The 21,513-nt window shown below is 45.9% G+C and overlaps 1 protein-coding gene across 5 annotated transcripts in view; it reads left to right on the top strand.

Moving 5' to 3' along the window:
• Positions 1 to 21,513, top strand: part of ADAMTSL3 (ADAMTS like 3) — a 366,800-nt gene that overhangs the window by 48,100 nt on the left and 297,187 nt on the right. For all 5 annotated transcript variants that reach the window (XM_060293778.1, XM_060293777.1, XM_060293779.1 and 2 more), the window contains one exon: positions 10,941 to 11,060. In XM_060293778.1, coding sequence (XP_060149761.1) covers positions 10,941 to 11,060 — 120 coding nt within the window. The remainder of the gene's footprint in view (positions 1 to 10,940; positions 11,061 to 21,513) is intronic.

Here is a 21,513-nt window from a genome sequence, read left to right as displayed (position 1 = left end):
TGATGCCTGGGAGGGAATTACAGAAATTCCCCCAGGAAACACCTCACTTCTCCACGGCACTTTTTCTGGGTCGTTCTCACAGCACTTCTCAGCAACAACAGTTGCTCACGTTCCTCAAATAAATGATCATTCCCTTCTCTGCTAACTGGTTTTTGGTGGGGAAGAGCATGACCCCTTACCAGTGTGACTGCACCAGGAGGAGGGGAGAGACTGGGAGAAGGAAAGAATGGGTAGGGAGTTTACAATTAATTAAGATTTGCGATGACCATCCATCCAGCGTTTTTCTTTACCAGTGGAGCCCTGTTCATGGAATACAATTTTCAATTTTTCCCCCTGAGGTGTTTTAGAGTTATTTCCACATGACATTTTGCTCATTGAGTCTCTTTCCACGGGGTCAGCTTCCTTCAAGTCCTTGAAAAATGGACTCTTCAATAAAATTTTGTGGGAGGGATGGCCTCCGGGGAAAGAGGATCTGTATTGTGTATATGTGGCAGGGGCAGGCTTTCTTTCCTCTCCCCATTCAGAATAATGGTCAAGCTTTTAAATAACCCCTTGTGAAATGCCAGCATATGCTTTAGCCAGAGCATTCTGGTCTTTCAAAGTGGCAGAGAGAAAATCAGGCATCAGTCCTGCAGGGCTCTGTGGGGGTGGAAAGGGCAACCTATGTCAGTTTTTCTAGGAAAGAAAATTAATTATTGAATGTCTCCTATGCACAAAGCCTTGTGCTGAGGGCTAAAGACGGCTCAGATATATAAAGAAGTATTGTGATTTCATTTTCAGGTTTTCTCCTTTCAGGGAACTGAAAGATGAAATGTGTTCCAGCAAGATCTTTTCACTGATTACTTTTGGCCCTGCTTGCCAGGGCGGATTAAAGGTGTGTGTGTGTGTGTGTGTGTGTGTGTGTGTGTGTGTGTGTGTGTGTGTGTGTGTAGGGGAAGGGGAGGGAAGGAGAGAGAAAGAGAGAGAGAGAATTTGTGTTTAGTGGCAGATGGAAGAGTAGTGCTGTGAGTGACATTTGTCTGTCTTTTTTTTTTTTTTTGCGGTACGCGGGCCTCTCACTGCTGTGGCCTCTCCTGTTGCGGAGCACAGGCTCCGGACGCGCAGGCTCAGCAGCCATGGCTCACGGGCCCAGCCGCTCCGCGGCACGTGGGATCTTCCCGGACCGGGGCACGAACCCGCGTCCCCTGCATCGGCAGGCGGACTCTCAACCACTGCGCCACCAGGGAAGCCCTATATGAATGACATTTGTAAGATCCACATTCCAGTTTGCTAAAGAGAGTCTTAATATGATAAATTTAAATCCAAGGAAAGACCTTCTCCGTGGAACAGCGTGTTCTGAACATGCACACCCACAAGGCATCACCCACCTTCCAGCACTGAGAGGGATCCAGAAGGGTCTGCTGAAAATGTGACTCAGAGCGAAGTTGAAGTTTGAAACGACATAGGATTTTGGCTGAGATGTACTCACACTCAGATGTTCATTCAAATGTTGGGCCTTTCAACCCAACAAGAACCAGAGAATGTATTCATTAGTTGATGGTAAACAGAAAGGATGAATCTTAAATTCCTAGCATTAATTTTTTTTAAAGACTCAAAAAAATGTGAAAACTCATTTTCTTTCAGCCTACCCTTTCAACCTTGGCAAAGTAAATACATTTTATATTTAATCAGGAAGTTTGGGGACCCCCAGGACTTTGAAATATCTTGGAATGACAACATCCTGCTTGAAAAACCAAAATGATCCCGAAGGTTTCTTTTTGAGTCTTTGTTTCAGGTTCAGGAAACAAAATGCACATCCTGCTTCTTGGAAGAAAAATGTGTTTGGTATGCTGAATTTACATAATTTTGGTTGACTTGATTATTCCCTCATGGACTTTGGAGGGCACAAACTGTAAAGTCCCATGTGTAATCCAGGCCGGGAGGAACAGCCCCCAGAGACCCTCCAGAGAATGTGTTCCTGGCAGACTGTCCCCAGAGCCTGGGGATTCTCCTCTTCCACCTGGAACACACACTTTCCGACTCACCAAATATTATCATTTAAAAGGACCTTCCCCCGGTAGGAGTGGTCCGCACCTCCCATCCTGGTGCTAACTCTCTGCTGCAGATCTTGGTTGCCATTAATTGAGATTGACTTCTTATGCATTCGTATTCCTGACCGTGACCGTAACTGTCCTCTGTAAGCCCTGGTGTCACGGGGAATTGTTCTGCAATAATGGCTCAGTGTTGTCCCTTCTTAGCCTTTAGCTTTCGTCCCGACCTAGGAAGATCCGTTGGAATCTCAGTTCTTCCATCTAGCGTCTTACTTCCATGAGTTGTCTGTGTCATGGCAGAATCGGACAAGGTGTTTCTTGAATCCCTAGTGGGCAAGTTGGGGATATATGAAATGAGAGGACCCTAAGTGAGTACCGTCACTGTCAGCCTGGAGACAGACTTCTCTTGGCCTGGTGAAGAGCCCAGTTCTCAGCCTTGTTCCAGCTCAGTGTTTGTGGCAGTAACAAGGAGACAGATAGAGAGAGCACGGCTCAAATTTGGGCTGATGAGAAGCAGGGAGAGAGCGATGCAAAAATTGGTAGATGGAGTCAGGATCCAAAAAGAGCCTTGACAGGCTGAAAGGATGGGCCAGATCTAAAGAGGGCGTGAATGACCGGAGATGGTACAGTCAGGCTCTCGGTCCTGAATACAGATAGGGCTTAACAGTGGCAGGTAGGAAAGAGAACTTAGTGATCTTCATTGACCACAGTTCTGTAGAGGTCAGTGGTGTGGCGTTTGGCTGTGTTCACGCTCTGGAGAGAGACAAACGTCCACCTGTAGTGCTCAGACAAGGCTGGGAGAAGGGTTTAAACTGGCTTGTTGAAATTCAGTGAGAATCCCATTGTATTCTTTTTCATGGTGACTGCTCGACCTTCGAGGAGCATTGGGTTCTGTTCTATATATAGGACCACCCACTTCTCCTCCACTTTTTTCTCCTTCCACGCCATCAGCCAAGTCTTGATAGACATCCTCTGTCCTTGCCCTTTCCAGGCTGTAGATGGAGGCTAGGACGCTGAAATCCTGTCCTTGAATCCCCATCCCATACTTCCTTCCTCCTGCCAAAGTCAAAGCCTTCAGCTGGAGGGGGGATGTGGGTCAGCTGCCTCCTCAGGTCCCTGGAGAGGCCGTCTGGATTCCTTCTGACCCTGTCCCCGATGACTCGGACCCCATCCCCAGTGATTCAGCAGCTGTGGACAGTGGCTGGTGGGATGATGCATTTTGGCAGTTGCTCTTCTCGGCCCTGGATCTGCGCCCTGGGAAGATTGCACACTTCCTGGTCCGGCCTCCCTCCCCCCACCCTGCCGTCAACTCTTGCTGCTGAAGGGGCCTGGTCTTTGGTCACCCTGTTGTGTGCGGAGGCGCCTAACACCGAGTCTCCCTGACATTTAGGAAGTCAACCCCCACGTGGTGAGAATGTCAGCGTGTGTTCTTTGCTGCCCAGGGTGCTTGCTTTCTGAAGCCATGAGTCAACTTAGCCATTTCTCCTTCAAGGAAGGTCCAGTTTTGCCAAGACTTTTCCACTGAGGGAGCTGGGGGACTGGGATGGGGGTGAACTTTCACTCAGCAGCTGGGACTTTGTGTGCCCCTAGTTAAATGTCCTGATGTCCTGTGTCTTGGTTTCTTCCTGTGCGAAAAGAGGCTGGTGACACATACCTCACAGCCTAGCGGTGAGGATAGATAGAGGCAGTGTTCACAAATCCTAGCTCACAGTAGATGCTCAATAAACTTGAGTTTCCTTCCTTCCCAGCTTTCTCTTCAAAGGGCCTCTGTTGAGTCTATGTGCATGACTGTGGAAGATGCTGCAGGAGAAATTCCTGCTCCAAAGTAGGGGTTGGGATTAGACTGTCTCTAAAATTTCTTCCAGTTATTTAGCTCTGTGACTCAAATATTTGTCTCTTCCCAAATTCCACTCTGTTCAGATTCTAGAATTCAATTCCCTCTGGGGAGAGGGAAAGGCAGGGGAAGGACGTCGGGGAGGATGACAGAGGAAAGGTACCTCATTCCACCCTTGGGGAGCAATGGGCCACTTCAGACTAGGTTGGTATCTCTGAACTTCCTAGATTCTTTTGCCCTTTTGCCTTGTAAGAGAGTGAGCTCCCCGTCACTAAAGGAATTCAAGCAGAGGCTGCAGGACATCTGGCAGGATTGCTGAGGTGGACAGGCTGGATTAAATGACTGAGACGGTCCCTCTCAGCACTGAGCTTTCATGATTATGGGATGCTACAGGACGGCTCTTCAACAAGCATGGTGGTGCACCCTCGCCACTATAGAGGGAAAGGACTTGGATGGCATCAGGCTGTAGCCTCGACTCCCAAATGATTGAAAAATTGACTCAGGAATAAGGATTTTGATAAAAAGAGGTGAATGTAAAATCAGTTTATCAGTAATGCGGAGTGTGACGTGAGCCTGGAGAGAATCTGGGCTAGCCCAGGGATTAGCAGCGTTTAACTCCCACAGGAGAATGGGGGGTTGGTGAGGAAGAAGGCCCCCCAGTCCATAGCTCAGGTAGTGCAGGCCAGCAGTCTTTCACTCTCATGACCTTACACCAGGCATCTCCCCTGGGGAACGCAGACATGATGGAGACAGTCCTCAGCCCTGTGGAACTTCCTCCAAAATGCTGCACTGAGATGCCTTGGGGGAGAGACAGAAGCCTGGGATAGGAACACAATGAACAAAATGTAGGGCAAACATACATCATTTTACCCAGTCGAATTTAAGCAGAGAAAAAAAAAAGCTCATTGGAGCTTATGAAATGTTTGTAGTTGCTGTTAATAGTATAGAAGCACAACAGACAAAATACTCTGGGGATTTCCCTGGTGGCGCAGTGGTTAAGAATCTGCCTGCCAATGCAGGGGACAAAGGTTTGATTCCTAATCCGGGAAGATCCCACATGCCGCGGAGCAACTAAGCCCGTGAGCCACAACTACTGAGCCCACGTGCCACAGCTACTGAAGCCCGTGAGCTTAGAGCCCGTGCTCTGCAACAAGAGAAGCCCCGCAATGAGAAGCCCACGCACCGCAATGAAGAGTAGCCCCCGCTCGCCTCAACTAGAGAAAGCCCGCATGCAGCAACGAAGACCCAACGCAGCCAAAAAAAAAAAAAAAAAAAAATTCTGGTAGTTCGAAGAGAATTAAAAAAAATAAAAGAAGCACAACAGACAAATACTCTGATTACAGAGGCTTAGGACAGTCCCCCCTCGCCACAGAAGGCAGCAATTTGGGACGAAATGTGGCTGCACTTTCTTTCAGCAGTAGGGCGGCTGCAGCTGCAGCAGAGCCCAGGAAAGAGAGCCAGCTCAGAGGTGAGAAAGCTGAATTGGGCCGGGGTGGGTGAGGGGTGGTCGGAGAGGGTGATAGAGACAAACGGATGATCTTGGGACCAGGAGTCCCTGAGACCTCGCAGAAGGGTATCCAAGGAGTAGGCGCAGGGGAGATGGAGCCTCCAAATCGGCTAGGGAGCATGGCCTGATGAAGGCTTTTGTGGGCCAAGGGCCCTCATCTGGACAAAAGCCAGAGCCTCCGCAATCAATTTGGATCCCATTCCTCTTCCTTCTCAGGGGTTTTGCACCAGTAGTTACCTCTTCTGTCTTCTCCATTCTCTCTCTTGCTACTGGATGATTCCTGTAAGGAAACAAACCTGCTCCAGTGTCTCCTATCTTTAAAAATTCTACCTGCGATTCTATGTTTCCCTCCAGCTATGGCCCCTTTCTGAGTCTCTCATCACGGTCTCTACTTCCTCTTCTCCCATTCACCTCTCAAAACCATGACAGTTGTCCCTGCTGCATCACCGTAACTACTCTTGTTAAGGTCAACAGTGACCTCCTTGCTGTCAGATCCAATGGACACGTCTGTGGCCTCATCTCAGTCTCTTAGCAGCATTCAAGACCGTTGGTCACTCTGATGCTGAATCCTTCCATGACCCAATATTTGTCTTTTTTTCCTTGATTCTACTCTAATTGATCATCATTTTTAGTCTCTTTTGCTTGCTCCTCCTCTTCTACTCACGTTCAGATATTAGACTTATTTATTTTTTTAATTTTTTATTTTATTTATTTATTTTGGCTGTGTTGGGTCTTTGTTGCTGTGCACGGGCTTTCTCTAGTTGCGGCGAGCGGGGGCTACTCTTTGTTGCGGTGCGCAGACTTCTCATTGTGGTGGCTTCTCTTGTTGTGGAGCACGGGCTCTAGGCACGCGGGCTTCAGTAGTTGCGGCATGCGGGCTTCAGTAGTTGTGGCACGCAGCCTCAGTAGTTGTGGTGCACGGGTTTAGGTGCTCCGTGGCACGTGGGATCTTCCCGGACCGGGGATCAAACCCGTGTCCCCTGCACTGGCAGGTGGATTCTTAACCACTGTGCCACCAGGGAAGTCCTCAGATATTAAAATTATTGAGGGCTCCAGACAAAGCCCTCTTGTCCGCCAAACTCATTCTCTAGGGAGGGTCCTTTCCAGTATGATGCTGTAAATATATATGTGTAGGAAATGAAAACAATGTCTTCCAAATTTCTGTCTTCAGCCTTAGACCTCCCTTATGAGCTCCAGACTTGCATATTGAACAGCCAGCTCAATCTTTCCACATGGATGGATGTCTCATACACATCTCAGACTTCATGTGACCCAAATAGACCCAAACTCTCTGCCCCTCCCCAGCAGATCCTTTCCTGCCTCAGGGCAACCCACCCATTGAATCTTTTTTTTTTTCCTTAAAGAACTTTTCTTCTTAGTACTTAAATCTCTTATTTATTTATTTAAGCTGCGCTGGGTCTTAGTTGCAGCACGTGGGATCTTTGTTGCAGCATGCGAGATCTTTAGTTGCGGCATGCGGACTTTTAGTTGTGGCATGCGGACTCTTAGTTACAGCATGCAAGTGGGATCTAGTTCCCCCACCAGGGATCGAACCTGGGCCCCCTGCATTGGGAGCGCAGAGTCTTACCTACTGGACCACCAGCAAAGTCCCTCATACTGAATCTTTTGTAGCCTGTTGCTCAAGCCCAAAGCCGGAAGTCATCCTTGATACCTTGCTTTTTCTCACCCGTCAGCAACTTCTAGTCTATCTACCTCTCCCCTTCACCACGGCCATCCTCCCAGTCAAAGGAATCATCCCTTCTCAACTGGATTAGTGCCACGGCCTTCTAATTGACCTATATGATTCCATCTTGCATCCTCCTAACCTATCCTCCACAAAGCAGTCAGTGTTAGCTGAAATCTATAGTTCTTCAACTCCTTGCCATGGCCTGTAAGGCTTTGAATGTCCCAGCTTCTCCTTTCTCTCCTATTTCCATTTCATGCACTCTCTTCCTTGTTCACACTGGATCCAGCCGCACTGACTTCCTTTCTGATCTGCAGTCCCACTGACCTGCTTCCCCCCTTAGGGCTTTTGTACTTGCTCTTCTTTTCATCTTGAATGCTCATCCTTGGCTCTTTGCGTGACTGGTTCCTTCTTACCTGTTAGGTATTAGCTTAAATCTTGTCTTCTCAGGGATGCCTTCCTGATCTTCTTATCTAAAGTTAAACAACCCTCTCCCAACCTTATTCTCATATCCCCCTGTTTATTTCTTTTATAGCACTTAGAGCTTTAATTTTCTTGTTTATGAATTTGTTTGCTTATTTTATTATGTATCTCTTCCCACTAGAGTATAACCTTCATGAAAAGAGGGACTTATCTTTCTTGTACGTCATTGTATTCATAGCACTTAGAACAGTTTCAGGCATGTAGTAGGTGCTCAATAAATGTGTGTTGACTGTATGGTCAACTAAAGATAAGCATCATACTGGGAGGCCCTGTGTATTTGGGGAGCTGATTTCAGGTGTTGATCCTAGGCTGCTCCCAGCCCCCACTCTTTGGTAAAACGATCTAACTGTGTCTTTGCACATGGCCACGAACATGTTCCAGCCCTGGCTCCTGCTCTGTGGTGGTTGGCAAGTCTCTTCACTTTCAGAGCCTTAGTTTACTCATTTCTAAAAAAAGGAGTTTGACCTGGATGACTTCTAAGGCCTCTTCAGGCCTTTAAAACTATGATTCTACCATCTCTGAAGCCAATAGAGGCAAACAACAACAACAACTAACTTTTATCGATTCTTCGCTAAGCATTTTGGTAATCAGTGTCCATGAATTACGTTAAGATAGAATCCATTCTTTATCAGCAGTTGTATAAAATTTGGCCCTGAGGTTTACCTAGATGTGTTTTTATCCTTGGTGAGAAGAATGATACTTCTACACATACTCAAACTTCCTAGGAAACATACAGAGACATACATTTCACCATCAAATTCACCTCTTATTTTCACGTGGAAGTTTTTATTCCCGCCTCACCTTTTTAAACCCTGATAAATACAATGTAAAGTTTGGAACAGTGGCTCACAATGTGGAAGGTAATCAGCTATAGTTATAATCAAGTCGTAAGTGTCTGCTGTTTTTTTCCCACCCTAATGAATACTGAGGACTGGAAAGCTTTACTACCAGGAAGCCTTTTTGCTTTTTCTGATATTTCATGCAGAGCCCCATAGAACCTGCTAAAGCGTGTGAGAGTCCGGTTGTCTCTGTGGAGGCTGTGGCATGAGCTCCCCTTCCTTTTCCTCCCAAGGTTACTTAGGAACAATCTCCAGCACTTAGAGAGCTGGCTGGCCAGGTCTGACAGATGTATTCTGTGCCCTTGCCTGGGCCTGATCAGACCTCCTTTCCAGGCTGTTGACACTGTGGCTTTGCTGTGGACCTCAGGGTGACCATGCTAACTTTCAGAGCAGAGCCTCCCCACAGGAAGGTGACATCACAGAGAAAACCTCCACAGAACACCCGGTGGTGGTCTGAACACTGGGGTGACAGACCCCGTGTCAAGGGTGGCTTCACAGTATAGCAGGTAGGACATCCACAGGCGTTTTTCCAATTTCCTGCACTCAGGTAGGAGTCACTGGGCCTCAAGCAAGCCATTCAGAAGGAGGGCAAAGGAGATCTGGGGCTGCAGGGCTCTGGGAAGATTCCTGTCTCTCGTTTGGTGCTGAGCCCCTCATGTGAATGAAATTTAATGAGAAAATCTTGAAATTCTTTGAACAGGGTAGGGCTAACCAAAACACAGACTTATCTGTTCGAAGTGCCTTAACAAAGCTATCACATCTTGATTTCTTTTTTTTAACGTGTAGCATTCAAATGGCTGTTTTTGCTTTAACCGCAGTTCCTGCTGCAGTTTGGAATTGTGACCCTTGGTGGAACAGAGGTGTTAGAGGGGTACTTTTATTCCCCACTCCTCCTATTTGCAGAAAATGATTTCCTCGGAGTGACACCCATGGCCTCTCACTCTGTTTCTTGCTCACTCCTTCTGGAGCAGGGGGAGTGAGGTACCCTGTTGGGGGCAGAGTCACGGACCGGTGTTTTTGATTATGTGGGGCTAAGCACTGGGGGTTCATCTCCTTTATCTCGTCCCTCCTTGAACCCATCAAGGCAGTGATCCGGAGAAGCCCTCTACGTGCTCCAACTTCCCTTGGATGGGGACGTGGCAAGTGCTGGTAGCAAGTCCATTGGGCCATTGTATCCAAGCCATATTCTCCAACAGATGGTGTCCTTCCTGTCTCCCCTTGACCCCAACAAATGGGGCTTACGTCTACCGATTCAGATGCCAGGGCATGAGCGCTCCCTCAATCCAATGGAGTCTTTCTGCAAACTCCATGTGTATTTAATCTTGGATTTTTTTATATAAACATACAAAACATTATGAGAAAAAAGTCTCAAAGGAAATACATCAAAACAATTAAAAGTGGTTATTATAGGTTGGAGTATTTATGGGCGGTTTTTATTTTCTTTTGCACTCATCTGACTTTTCTAAAGTTTCTGCAAGGAACATGCACTTCTGTTATAGTATGGAAAAAATAAGTTTGTTTCTCACTCTTTCACCCAACAATCAAAAACAGAAAGAAAGAAAGAAAAGGAAAGAGAAAGAAAGCACGTCCTAGAAACAATGGATTTGTAACAACAGAGCTTAAGCAAGTCAACCTCACTGTGGCTGCCTTGCTGGAAGGTTGTGGGCAGGAGGAAGAAACAGGTGTCAGGGAGTAAATACGGTGTGAGCTGATTTGAGGTGGCCCAGGGTGCTATCCTGGTCTAACAGCCCCTCAACACAGATACCTGGTGTGTCTCACATGGCCTTTGCCAAGAGAGGCCACTTCCCTTTTTAAAAAAAAAATTACTGAAGTATAGTTGATTTACAATGTTGTGTTAATTTCTGCTGTGCAGCAAAGTGACTCAGTTATACATATATATACAGATATATATGTGTATATATACACATATCTGTATATACATGTGTATATATGCACATATATATACATTCTTTTTTATATTCTTTTCCATTATGGTGTATCACAGGATATTGAATACAGTTCTCTGTGCTATACAGTAGGACCTTGTTGTTAATCCATCCTATATATACTAGTTTGCATCTGCTAATCCCAAACTCCCAATCCATCCTTCCCCCACTCCCCTCCCCCTTGGCAACCACAAGTCTGTTCTCTATGTCTTTTGAGTCTGTTTCTGTTTCACAGATAGGTTCATTTGTGTTGTATTTTAGATTCCACGTATAAGTGATATCATATGGTATTTGTGTTTCTCTGTTTGACTTACTTCACTTAGTATGATAATCTCTAGGTCTAATGCCATTTGAAATAATGCAAACGGCATTATTCCATTCTTTTTTATGGCTGAGTAATATTCCATTGTGTGTATGTACCATGTCTTCTTTATCCATTCGTCTGTCGAGGGAAATTTAGGTTGTTTCCACGTCTAGGCTATTGTAAATAAGCACTTCCCTTTTCTTGGTACAGCCTTTTGGTGGGTGGATTCTCTTGGACTCACCCCTTTTCAGAGACTGCCTGTTGGGAGTCCTTACTGGGGCCTTATTTGTAACCAAGTGATCTTGCCTTTCAGACCACAGCAGAGAAGTCTCCTGGGGCCTATTTCCTTCCTGAGTTTGCACTCTCCCCTCAGGGAAGTTTTCTGGAAGACACAACAGGGGAGCAGTTCCTCACGTATCGCTATGACGACCAGGTAAGAACTTCATTAAAGAGCCTATTTTTGGCTTTGCCATTTGCCAATGGGCAGGAAACAGTTTCTCAAAAATAACTTCAAAATAATTATATTTCCTCCTTGGCACCACTTATATAATAGACCCGTTACACCAGGAAGGACCCCAAGACGCTGGGCTGCTCACGCTTGCATGTAGCTTCCTGCACAGTGTGTGGTTCTTGTTCTGGTTGGGGCATTGCCTTGAGTGACACATTGTCTTATTTTCATCAGAAATATTTCCATATTAATATAAATATTTAAGTTCGTTCATTTCAGCTATTGCCAAATTCATCATGTAATTCTGAAGTTATCCAAAAGTTCTGTATTCTGATTAAGCTTCACTTTCTTTGCCCTCTTAGCTCTTACTTTCTTTCTTTTACCAGCACCAAAACTTTTCTTTTCCAAGCCCATTTTCCAGAAAGGGAAAACATAGGCGTGCCTCTGTGTGAGGGCGCGTGTGTGTGCACATGCGTATGTATTTAAGTCACTGCACGAAACCCAACTGGAGAGTGAGGCCATGCTTGGCTGAGATGCAGAAACCGCACACCCGGGACTGTGACTCTCCATTCTCGACTTACATGGATGCCCTGACAGCATGGAAGATTACACATGTCTTTGAAATCACTCACAACTCGTTTGAAACAGAGAATTTTGCCAAAGGCAGAGGTTTCTAGCTGATAGGGCCTGAACTTCTGAGGCAGTGGTGCACACTGGGCTAGGATTTAGGATGATGAGTGACGTTGAAAGATCTTGGTAGACCTTGGCCCCTAAGGGGCCAAGTGTGGGTGAGGTATGGGGCGGGCGTGTCTTCTCACGGGACATGACGGGGTGGAGGAAGATGGCCCAGGGACCGAGGTCCGCTGTGCTGTCCTGATCTGTGTGGTCAAGGCTGGTGAGTTCTGGCTTGTGTTGCGCAGGGCCTAGTTAGGGTGTGAAAGATATTGCTTGGAAGGAGGAGCTCTGGGCAGGTCAGTCTGCCGCCATGGGTAGATGTAAGATGTGACGGCAGGGAGTGGTACGCGGCTCTGGGGCTGGCTTGGAGGTGGGCAGAGCGCAGATGAGGCTGGGAGGAGGATTAAAGTCTCAGGCAGCGTAACTGGTTGATGAAGGATAGAGCATGGAGGGCGAGTAGAGACATCTATTGCAGGGTGCTCTGTATCCCCCTACTCAGGGGCAGGCAGCATTGATTTATCCTCAGCTTCTACTGCGTGACCTGTGCTTGGTACATTGAGCTCTGGAGCTGGGATTGGGGTGAGGTGCAGGCTGTGAACCAGTGCACCCAGCTGTGAGCAGGACGCTGTCCAGGTAGTCAGGGGCAGGGGTGGGATGAGACCAGTTTTTTTTTTTTAATCAAAATTGTCAACATCAGGGCTTCCCTGGTGGCGCAGTGGTTGAGAGTCTGCCTGCCGATGCAGGGGACACGGGTTCGTGCCCCGGTCCAGGAAGATCCCACATGCCCCGGAACGGCTGGGCCCGTGAGCCATGGCCGCTGAGCCTGCGCGTCCGGAGCCTGTGCTCCGCGACGGGAGAGGCCACAACAGTGAGAGGCCCGCGTACCGCAAAAAAAAAAAATTGTCAACATCAATCATTTAAGTTCCTCGAATAGCGAGTCCACAAATAGTTACTACAGGGAGCAGGGGTGAGGTGGAAGATGATTCGATATTCATGTTGTAGACCCCAGTTAATCCTTTGGACAGGCATTTGGGCCTGGTTGCTAAGAGGGCCTAAACCATCACATTGCTTTTGGACCTTCTCCCCGATGGATTTTTAGAGGGCCTATGATTTATGGCTCCTTTTAATCAAGAAATTAATGCTCTAACAGGTTTTCATATGAGAGCATAAGAGAAACTAACTGAGGAGGCAGTAAAGGATAGGAGAGAGTGTCTGGAAAATCACGAGCTCTGTGTTTTTTAATTAAAGAGTGGTTGATGCCTTCTCCAGGTTCTGCAGATAAATAATATTTAATATAATAGCAATATAAAAGCTAGCAAAAGAGGAAAGTAAGCCCCTTTAGCCTTTCCAAAAGGCCTAAAGCAGATCTTAAAAGTGTGTGGCACGCCTTGGAAATTTTGTCCTGGGACACAGTGTTCTAGAGAGCCCCAGTGAATAGCATATGAAAACATTCTGTGTTGCCCCCACTGTGTATTTCTTTTAAGGGAAAGGAACAAGGTCAAACTATAACAAGCCAATAATAGCACCTACCCTCTGCTACTAAAGGCAAAGAAAATAGGCCTTTGTACCAAACTAGGTGTATCTGTTGAATGAACCTCAAGAATGTAATCATCTAGGACTGTTAACCCATCAGCCCAAGCCTTGATTCTCTTTTCTCTTAATACTGAATGTGCAGACTGCACTGTAATATCAGGGCGCTTCTTAGGCTCAGGGGAAAAGTTAGATCAGATATGACTCAGTTTGAAAACTCCCCCTATCCTGACTCAGGAGTCAGACTGCTTTGGATTTGAACTCCATTTCTGATGTTTTATTTGCTGTGTGACTTCGGACAAGTTACTTCACTTCTCTGTGCCTAAGTTTTGTCATCTGTGAAATATATGATGGTGTCAACCTCACGGAAATGTTTTAAGGATTAAAGGAGATAATTCATATGTCTCCCTGCACAGTTTCTGGAGCATATAAGCCCTTAATCTAGCTATTGTTATTGCTAGTAATATTATTTGCAAAGACTCAATTCAGAGAATCTCAGATATTCTTATGCTAAAGAAAAGGAAGAAGCATATTCTCCATTAATGTCAAAGGACCTCACACAATATGTTTAATTTTTTTTTCTATAAACTTTTTTTTTACCTCTTTATTAGAGTATAATTGCTTTACAATGGTGTGTTAGTTTCTGCTTTATAACAAAGTGAATCAGTTATACATATACATATGTTCCCATATCTCTTCCCTCTTGCATCTCCCTCCCTCCCACCCTCCCTATCCCACCCCTCCAGGCCATCACAAAGCACCGAGCTGATCTCCCTGCGCTATGCGGCTGCTTCCCACCAGCTATCTACCTTACTTTTGGTAGTGTATATATATATGTCCATGCCTCTCTCTCACTTTGTCACAGCTTACCCTTCCCCCTCCCCATATCCTCAAGTCCATTCTCTAGTAGGTCTGTGTCTTTATTCCTGTCTTACCCCTAGGTTCTTCATGACATTTTTTTTTCTTAAATTCCATATATATGTGTTAGCATACGGTATTTGTTTTTCTCTTTCTGACTTACTTCACTCTGTATGACAGACTCTAGGTCCATCCACCTCATTACAAATAGCTCAATTTCATTTCTTTTTATGGCTGAGTGTAACAAGCATATAGGTAAAGTACACCCATATCTGAAGTGTAGAACTTGGTAAGTTTTTAAATAACTTTACACCTCTGTGGCCACCACCCAGATCCAGCAATTAAACATTCCCAGCACCCTAGGAAGCTCCTTGGACCCCTTCTGGCCAATATCCCTCACCCAAGAAGTAACCACCATCCTGACTTCTATCACTCTTACAGATTCGTTTTGGTTTTTACTTTTATTTTTTATATAAATGGAATCATACAGCACATACTCATTTGTGTTTGGCTTCTTTCACACACCATGATGTCTGAAGGGTTCAACCAAGTTCCTGGATGCAACATAACTTAGGGTTTAATGTCTGTCTGTTGCGCTCTTTGGAACGAACTGCCTCATATTGGAACAGATCGCAGCATATTGGGTGGCATGCAGCGTTGCTATTGCACAGAAGTTCCCAAGTTGTCCCTCTAAGGTTTTCAGGGCAGCCCCTCCAAAGATTCCATACCTGGGGTGTGGTGGAGGCGGTGTTCCAGAGTAGCCTTTGTTCCATCCCAGCAGCTGCTGGCATTCCATGATCAGAAATAGGTCTAGGTCTGTGTGAGTTGCCACCCAGGGCAGTCAGTGTCTGTGCTGTCATGTCGCTTAAGTACACCTACCTGTGGAGTTTACGGGTATGTGCCAGAGGCACTGTCCTGCTGTCCCAACGGCCTGAAATCAGAGTGACAAAGTGCTTACGCTGCAGGCGCTGCTGTCTGGTTACTGAAGTTGTTGGGTCAAAACTGGGTTCACTAGGAACTTCCTGCCTATCAGATACTCATTTGGTAAAATGGAAAGCAAGCAGATGGTGTGTTTGCTCTCTTCGACGACCCCTGTAGGACCTTTTTTTTTTTTTTTAATTTGAGAACATTTTTATTGAAGTATAGTTGATTTACAATATTGTGTTACTTTTAGGTGTACAGTAAAGTGATTCAGGTGTATATATCTATTATTTTTTTTCAGGTTATTTTCCACTATATGTTATTACAAAATATTGAATATTGTTCCCTGTGTTATACAATAAATCCTTTTTTTTAAAAATTTTATTTTGTTTATTTTTTTATACAGCCTGTAGGACTTTTTAAAGTATTTTATGCTGGTGTATTTTCATGAAGACCTTCAGGTCACTCTTCAAATGTCTCCTGGAGTAGGTGTCTGGAAAACGAATAACCCTGAGGCCAGTAAAGCACAGCTGTGATGTAGGTTGTGTTTAATGAGTCACATAACAGGCACACTGTGGGTTATACAGGGGGCTGAGACGGCTTCTAGTGAAGAAAGCCGTTCTGAAGCCAACTGGGTAGCAGTGCGGTTCAGTGCATGCAGGACTAGTCAGACAGCCTTCACCTTGCTTCTGCCACTAATTAGCTTGTAATTTAACGAAGTTATCCAACATCTTTGGACCGCAGATGCCTCATTGGTCTTGAAAAACAAAGCGACCGTATTTCATGATCCGAACTCCTTCCCCCCCAAATAGTCTATTTTTCGGAATTACAAAATGATTATTCTACATCGCAGAGTGTTAATTGGATCGTTCTCATTATCGAGGCAGGCTTGCCAGCGATGCAGTAAACTGTTACTTAGAGAATCATAGAATTTTACAACTGGTGGAGACTTTGGCTCAAATGCCTCATTTTACAAGTCAAGAAAACAGAGCCTCTGGATGTGCAAATGACTTACTCAAGGGCACCCGGATGGTCATGTGAAAAAAACTAAAACTTACACTCCACACCTCAGACTCCCCCACTCTGAGATACATCCAGTTGCTTCTCTCAGAAAAATCGCCTAGAAAATTATCTCTTTTCCCAAAAATCCCGATTCCACTGTTATAGCGAATAGGGCTTTGGAGACCTTAGTACATCCAAGGGAATGATTTCATATTCATGGGTTGCTTCATCAGCTCATTCTTAGCTCCTTCGGGAATTTGGAATTAACCATTCTGATAGCATTTATAGGGGGAATTATTATCACAGTAAGAATGACATTGTTTTCAAGGTCTGGGTGAAACGTGGTAGTGGAGATGAAAACGGCACCGCCTTCGCATGTAGTGAGCAGATCCTTGGAATGAAAGCGTTCTGACATTCGGTTGCATCCGTGGTACAAGGTCGTTAAAATGTGTTAGTTTGGGATGACTTGCTAAGAGGCTTGTGGTGGAAAGCCTTGTTAGGCAGCCAGCCTCTGGGCTAGATTCTTCGGTCATTCCTCATGGTGGTTTTAGAGTTTTGTCCCCCAGAGGACCTGTTCACAGGCAAGCAGCTGAGTGTTGGCCGGTTCTAGGAAGTGGAGTCTTGAATTCTGCGGTTTGTTCTTTCTCCATCGCTGATGAGGCAGAACTGAGAGCTGCTCAGCGTCTGCCGAAGTCTCTTTCTGGGAAAGAGGATGGCGAGTCTTCCCATCCTGCCCTTTAACTCACTGAAGCTTTAGACGTGGGGCTTCCTGAGTTGTCATGGGACTGACTTAAAAGTCTGTCCCAGGATTCGTGTTTCTCCATTGAAAGTCATTTTTTTTTTTTTTTTAAAGTTAGGGGAACTCTTTGTTTTGCACAAATATTCTTTTCTTTTTGTGTCTTATTTTTTAGCGTTTGTTAGGTGCAGGGAAATGTGGAAGGTACGTCTTCCCCGATTTTGTGGATTGGCTATAATGTGCTTCCTCCTTGTGGGCAGCCGTGGTGGGAGAAAGGGGGTTAAGCACACTTAGAAATTCATGCCCGTGTGCATTTTCCTGTGGTCCGAGGATTGTCTTTTCGTGTGCACATGTTGATGTAATGTCTACCTTGCCACCTTAGGCTACAAAGCACCAAAAGGCTGAAAAACAAAAACAAAAGACACCCAAAGCGTTAACTTGAATTCCAGGCATGTGGGATAAGGCTGGGTGTTCAGTTAGTGGTGGGTTCTGACTTTCCTAAAACTAACCTAGGGTAAATTCTAACATAAGCTTGCAGACATTTGGAAGAGAACCACCTTGATTCCACGTCGCAGAGGTCCTTTTATACTGTCTATACCCATCATCCTTTCTCCCCTGTTACCTTCTGTCTCCCCTGTAACTCCAGGTAAGGAGCCCCTGGCTGATCTGGCATTTGTTTCGTCTCTTTCTGCCCACGTTTAAGTGGATTCAAGATGTTTTTTCAAGTTAACATTGCTGTTAGCTATACTCTGATCTACCGTTGCTTTCAGCGACCTTGATTTCCAAATTTTTATTGTCTCCTGCTGCTTCCTCCTCCTCCTTTTTTTTAAAAAAAATTTATTATTGGCCACGTTGGGTCTTTGTTGCTGCGTGCGGGCTTTCTCTGGTTGCGGCGAGCAGGGTCTCCTCCTCGTTGTGGTGTGTGGGCTTCTCATTGCGGTGGCTTCTCTTGTTGCGGAGCACGGGCTCTAGGCACGCGGGCTTCAGTAGTTGTGGCACGCAGGTTCAGTAGTTGTGGCGCACGGGCTTAGTTGCTCCGCGGCATGTGGGATCTTCCCGGACCAGGGCTCGAACCCGTGTCCCCTGCATTGGCAGGTGGATTCTTAACCACTGCGCCACCAGGGAAGTCCCCTCCTCCTCCTTTTAGCTCTTAAAATCTGACTTCCAGTATCTCCTACTTCCACACCCCCCCTCACCTTAGACGGGCATCCTTTTCAAGAATTTCACTTCCTTTCCTGGAGTCAAATCCAGGGTTTGGTGCGAATCATTCTACATCTGTAAAATGCTATGTTTGTAAAATTCTGTGTTTGTCAGCATTCTAAGGCCTTACGACGTCATCAGTGGAGTCACAGTTGACTCTTTGCTTTCCTCCCCTGGATGCCATCGACTGCCTACTTGTGTGATTTCTCATTTCAGAACGCCTCTCCAATTTGTATTTTCTTTACTGTTTCCATCACCAGGGAGGTAGAGGGCTGGATGTGCCCAGCCCTGACAGGCATCTGGAATTGTAGCATGACAGAGTTGGAAGGAAGTTTAGGGACTCTGTTTTTTCAGGTGAGGAATCTGAGCCCCAGAGAGGAACAGTGTCTTACCCAACATCACACAGCCAGGCAGTAGCAAAGCCAAGTGCCTGTTCTTTGCCCTGAAGCTCAGTTAAGACATTTTTACATCTAATCTGCGGGTAGGAAAAGTATGAGAGCAATGTTTGAATGAATTTTTAATACGAGTCGTAACAATAATATATTAATAATGAAGCCTTTGTGTAGTCTTCTTTCTAGACGTCTTTTAAATGTCTTTTTTCTTCAACGATTATGACAAACCAAATTTTCCTCTTCCTTATTTAATTATTGATTTATGCATTCTTTATAAGGACAAGAAATCTGTTTGCTGTGAGTCCATCTTTCTCAAAGTAACTTCTTCTGAACTTTTCATGAATATCTTGGCCGGGAGCTTCATTGTGGTTAAACTGTTGGCAGGCCTCAGAAATATCGCTTGATGTTTCCAAGTTATTTATGTAATAGTTTTTAACTTGGGAAGTATATACCAACTTCTGAAGTTTCTAGTGAAGGGAAATGGCCTTCGTCCTTGGACATAGAGGGTGTTGTCATTGTCTTTGGGGATCTAGATCACACGTTCTCCACAGAGGAGAGTTTTCTGTGTTGTTTCTGGCTTACGTGTAAAATGTTTTTAAGCAGCGAGCCATTTGAGTTTGAATAGCTCATTCCTTTGTTAGTGAGTAATGTTGGTCGAATGTAGTTACGCTCCTTCAGTATTCCAAAGATTTAGCTATCTAATGAGGCGAGCTCATGGTCTGTTAGGAGAAGACAGGGACACACTGATTGGAATGACTCGTACTCGATTCCTAGTTCAAGTGCACTGCAAATATGCAAACACTGCACATGCGACCGTACGTGCTGTTCTGATCGACTTTGGCACATGAGGTGTCTGAATTTCATTATCCTCGAGCTTTTCACACATCAGCTCGTTCTCAAGCATAAAAGAATTAGGTCTGTGAAGTGGAGAGTCAGTTCCAGCCTCTGAAACGTGCACACATTTTCCTCTTCTAACGCTGTCTTTCTTGACTCAGTTTTGGGATACTGTGCCATTTTTTAAATCACTTTCATCAGGTGGGTTACATGGTAGATACAAGCTGGTGAAGTTCAAAACGGTCCCAAATGCAGTCTCCCCTACACGTCCCTCACTGCAGTCAGGATTGCTGAGAGACAGGGCCCTTGCTGGCTGTGCCCAGACTTCTCTTCTCTCTGAGATCTGGCCAGTCCCTGCCCAGAGATGTTCTAGGTCTTCAAGCACTTTGAGACTAGGTCACTTCCAGTCGTTCTACTGTGTCATCCTCAATCCTTGGATGAAAGAAAGCAAGTGGGCCCCCCTCTCTGCTCTCCTGCGAAATACGTGTTTCTCTTAAGTGAATGCCAGGGCTTGCATTCTGTTGTGGTCTCTCTTCTTCAGGCATAGCAGAGGGAGTGGGTTTTAGTGGTGTCTTGCTATCTTGGGCCAATGCTGGGCTAGGGCCAGGAAGCTGGCCTTGCAGGCTTGCTATGAGGGTGGGGAGTACGTGGCAGGTGGAGGACTCACTGGAAGCATGCTATTTCTTTCTCTTGTCAAGGACGACAGAGATTGAGGGAGCTACAAAGCAAAGGTGAGTTGATTTGCTGGCCGGCCGAGACAGAGCCATGTCAGGCAAGAAAAGACCGCTGATTTTCTCCGAGCTGAAGTTGGAAGGGCTGGATATCGAGGCAACAATGGAATTTTTTCCCCTATCGTGAGGAGTTTTAAGCATTATGTTTTGATTGGCTTATTTCGAGTTTGGAAATGTTTCTTTTTGTTGGGCCGGTTCTGGCCTACATCACAGAAGTACAGGCGTGCTTGCAAAGAGGCTCCTGATGGGCTGAGGCTCTGTGAGGTTTGGGTCACTCCGTGGATGCTTTCGTCTGCTCGTGTTTGAAGCTTCCTCACTCCGCACTGTGTTTCCTTGGGTGTGGGCTTTGGGTAGTGAAGGCATTCTCGAGGGCTCTTCCAGGTGGTAGGGAAATGGTTCTGGCACGTGGATGCCTGAGACCGGTTGGAGAAGTACCTTGAAAGTGTCTATAGTGTTATTCTCTAGATTACCTTTTATGAAACTTGTAATATGAGTCTCGTGTCAACTTTCATAGGTGGCCAACTCTCCTAGTTTTCTTGGGACTGAGATAATCCAGGCAAACTGGAACAGTTGATCACCCAACGTTCCAGGCTGGACTTTTCTGTGCACTCTTGGGCTGGAGTTACCGATGGAGATCAGTGGCCCTGAGGTCGAGGTGCTGCTGGCTACTGTGCTTGGTGGGACATTCCAAGGGCAAGTGGGGGACAAGGGTGTAGGTGTTAGGGATGTCCCATTTGGACATCCTCTCGGCATTGCCTTCCAGTGAATTTTCAGGTCTGGTTTTATTAATGAAGCTTTCATGTGTCCATTCGCTTGGGTCTTCTCCATCTGCTGTCTTTGCACAAATTGTCCCAGTTGCTTGGAACATCCTCCTCTGCTTCTTATCCCCCCGCTCCCTCCCCTCCCCTCTCCCTCCCCTCACCTGGCATCTCTGTTGAACCCTTGTTCATCCTTCAGCTCAACTATTACTTCCTCAAGGAAGTCCCGTGATAACATCCTCACCTTTACTGCCCACCCAGGTGAGATGAGGTCTGCTGGCTTGCTTCCTTTCTTTAGCATCCTGGGACCTTTCTTCTTGTAGCATTTTCTGCCTCTCAAGCAGGCTATCACTAACCTTCCTGGGTGGCAGGAGGGAGTGAGGAGAGAGGAGTGGGTGTAAAGAGAGAGTGCGCCTGGTCAGTTTGAATTTCTAGTGGTGGTCTGGGTGACTTATTTATCCAAACAGCAAATCCCGTGGAGATGCTGCATCATGAACTATTTCAAGAAAACATGATCCAGGATCTGAGGTTTGGAGCACTTTCGATGAGCCCCATGTCCCCAGGGTTGGCAGTGACAGCCCAGGACAGTGACGGATGGCTTTTAATGTTGCCTCTTCCCAGAAACCGTTTCAATTATATTCGTCATTCTGCACATGCACAAATGCACGATCGTTTTGGACAGGTTTCCACTTCTAGAAGTTTGTAACATGTGGCTGCTTTCAGGAATACATTTGAGTTATGTGGAAATTAAAGTACATAACATAACAGACACCTCCGTTTCCCGAACTGGATCTAACTCAT

This window comes from Globicephala melas, chromosome 2, assembly GCF_963455315.2.
Source record: "Globicephala melas chromosome 2, mGloMel1.2, whole genome shotgun sequence".
In the NCBI taxonomy this organism is placed as follows: Eukaryota; Metazoa; Chordata; class Mammalia; order Artiodactyla; family Delphinidae; genus Globicephala; species Globicephala melas.
The sequence above is the reverse complement of the archived record's forward strand: the minus strand, read 5'-3'. Positions and strand labels throughout refer to the sequence as shown.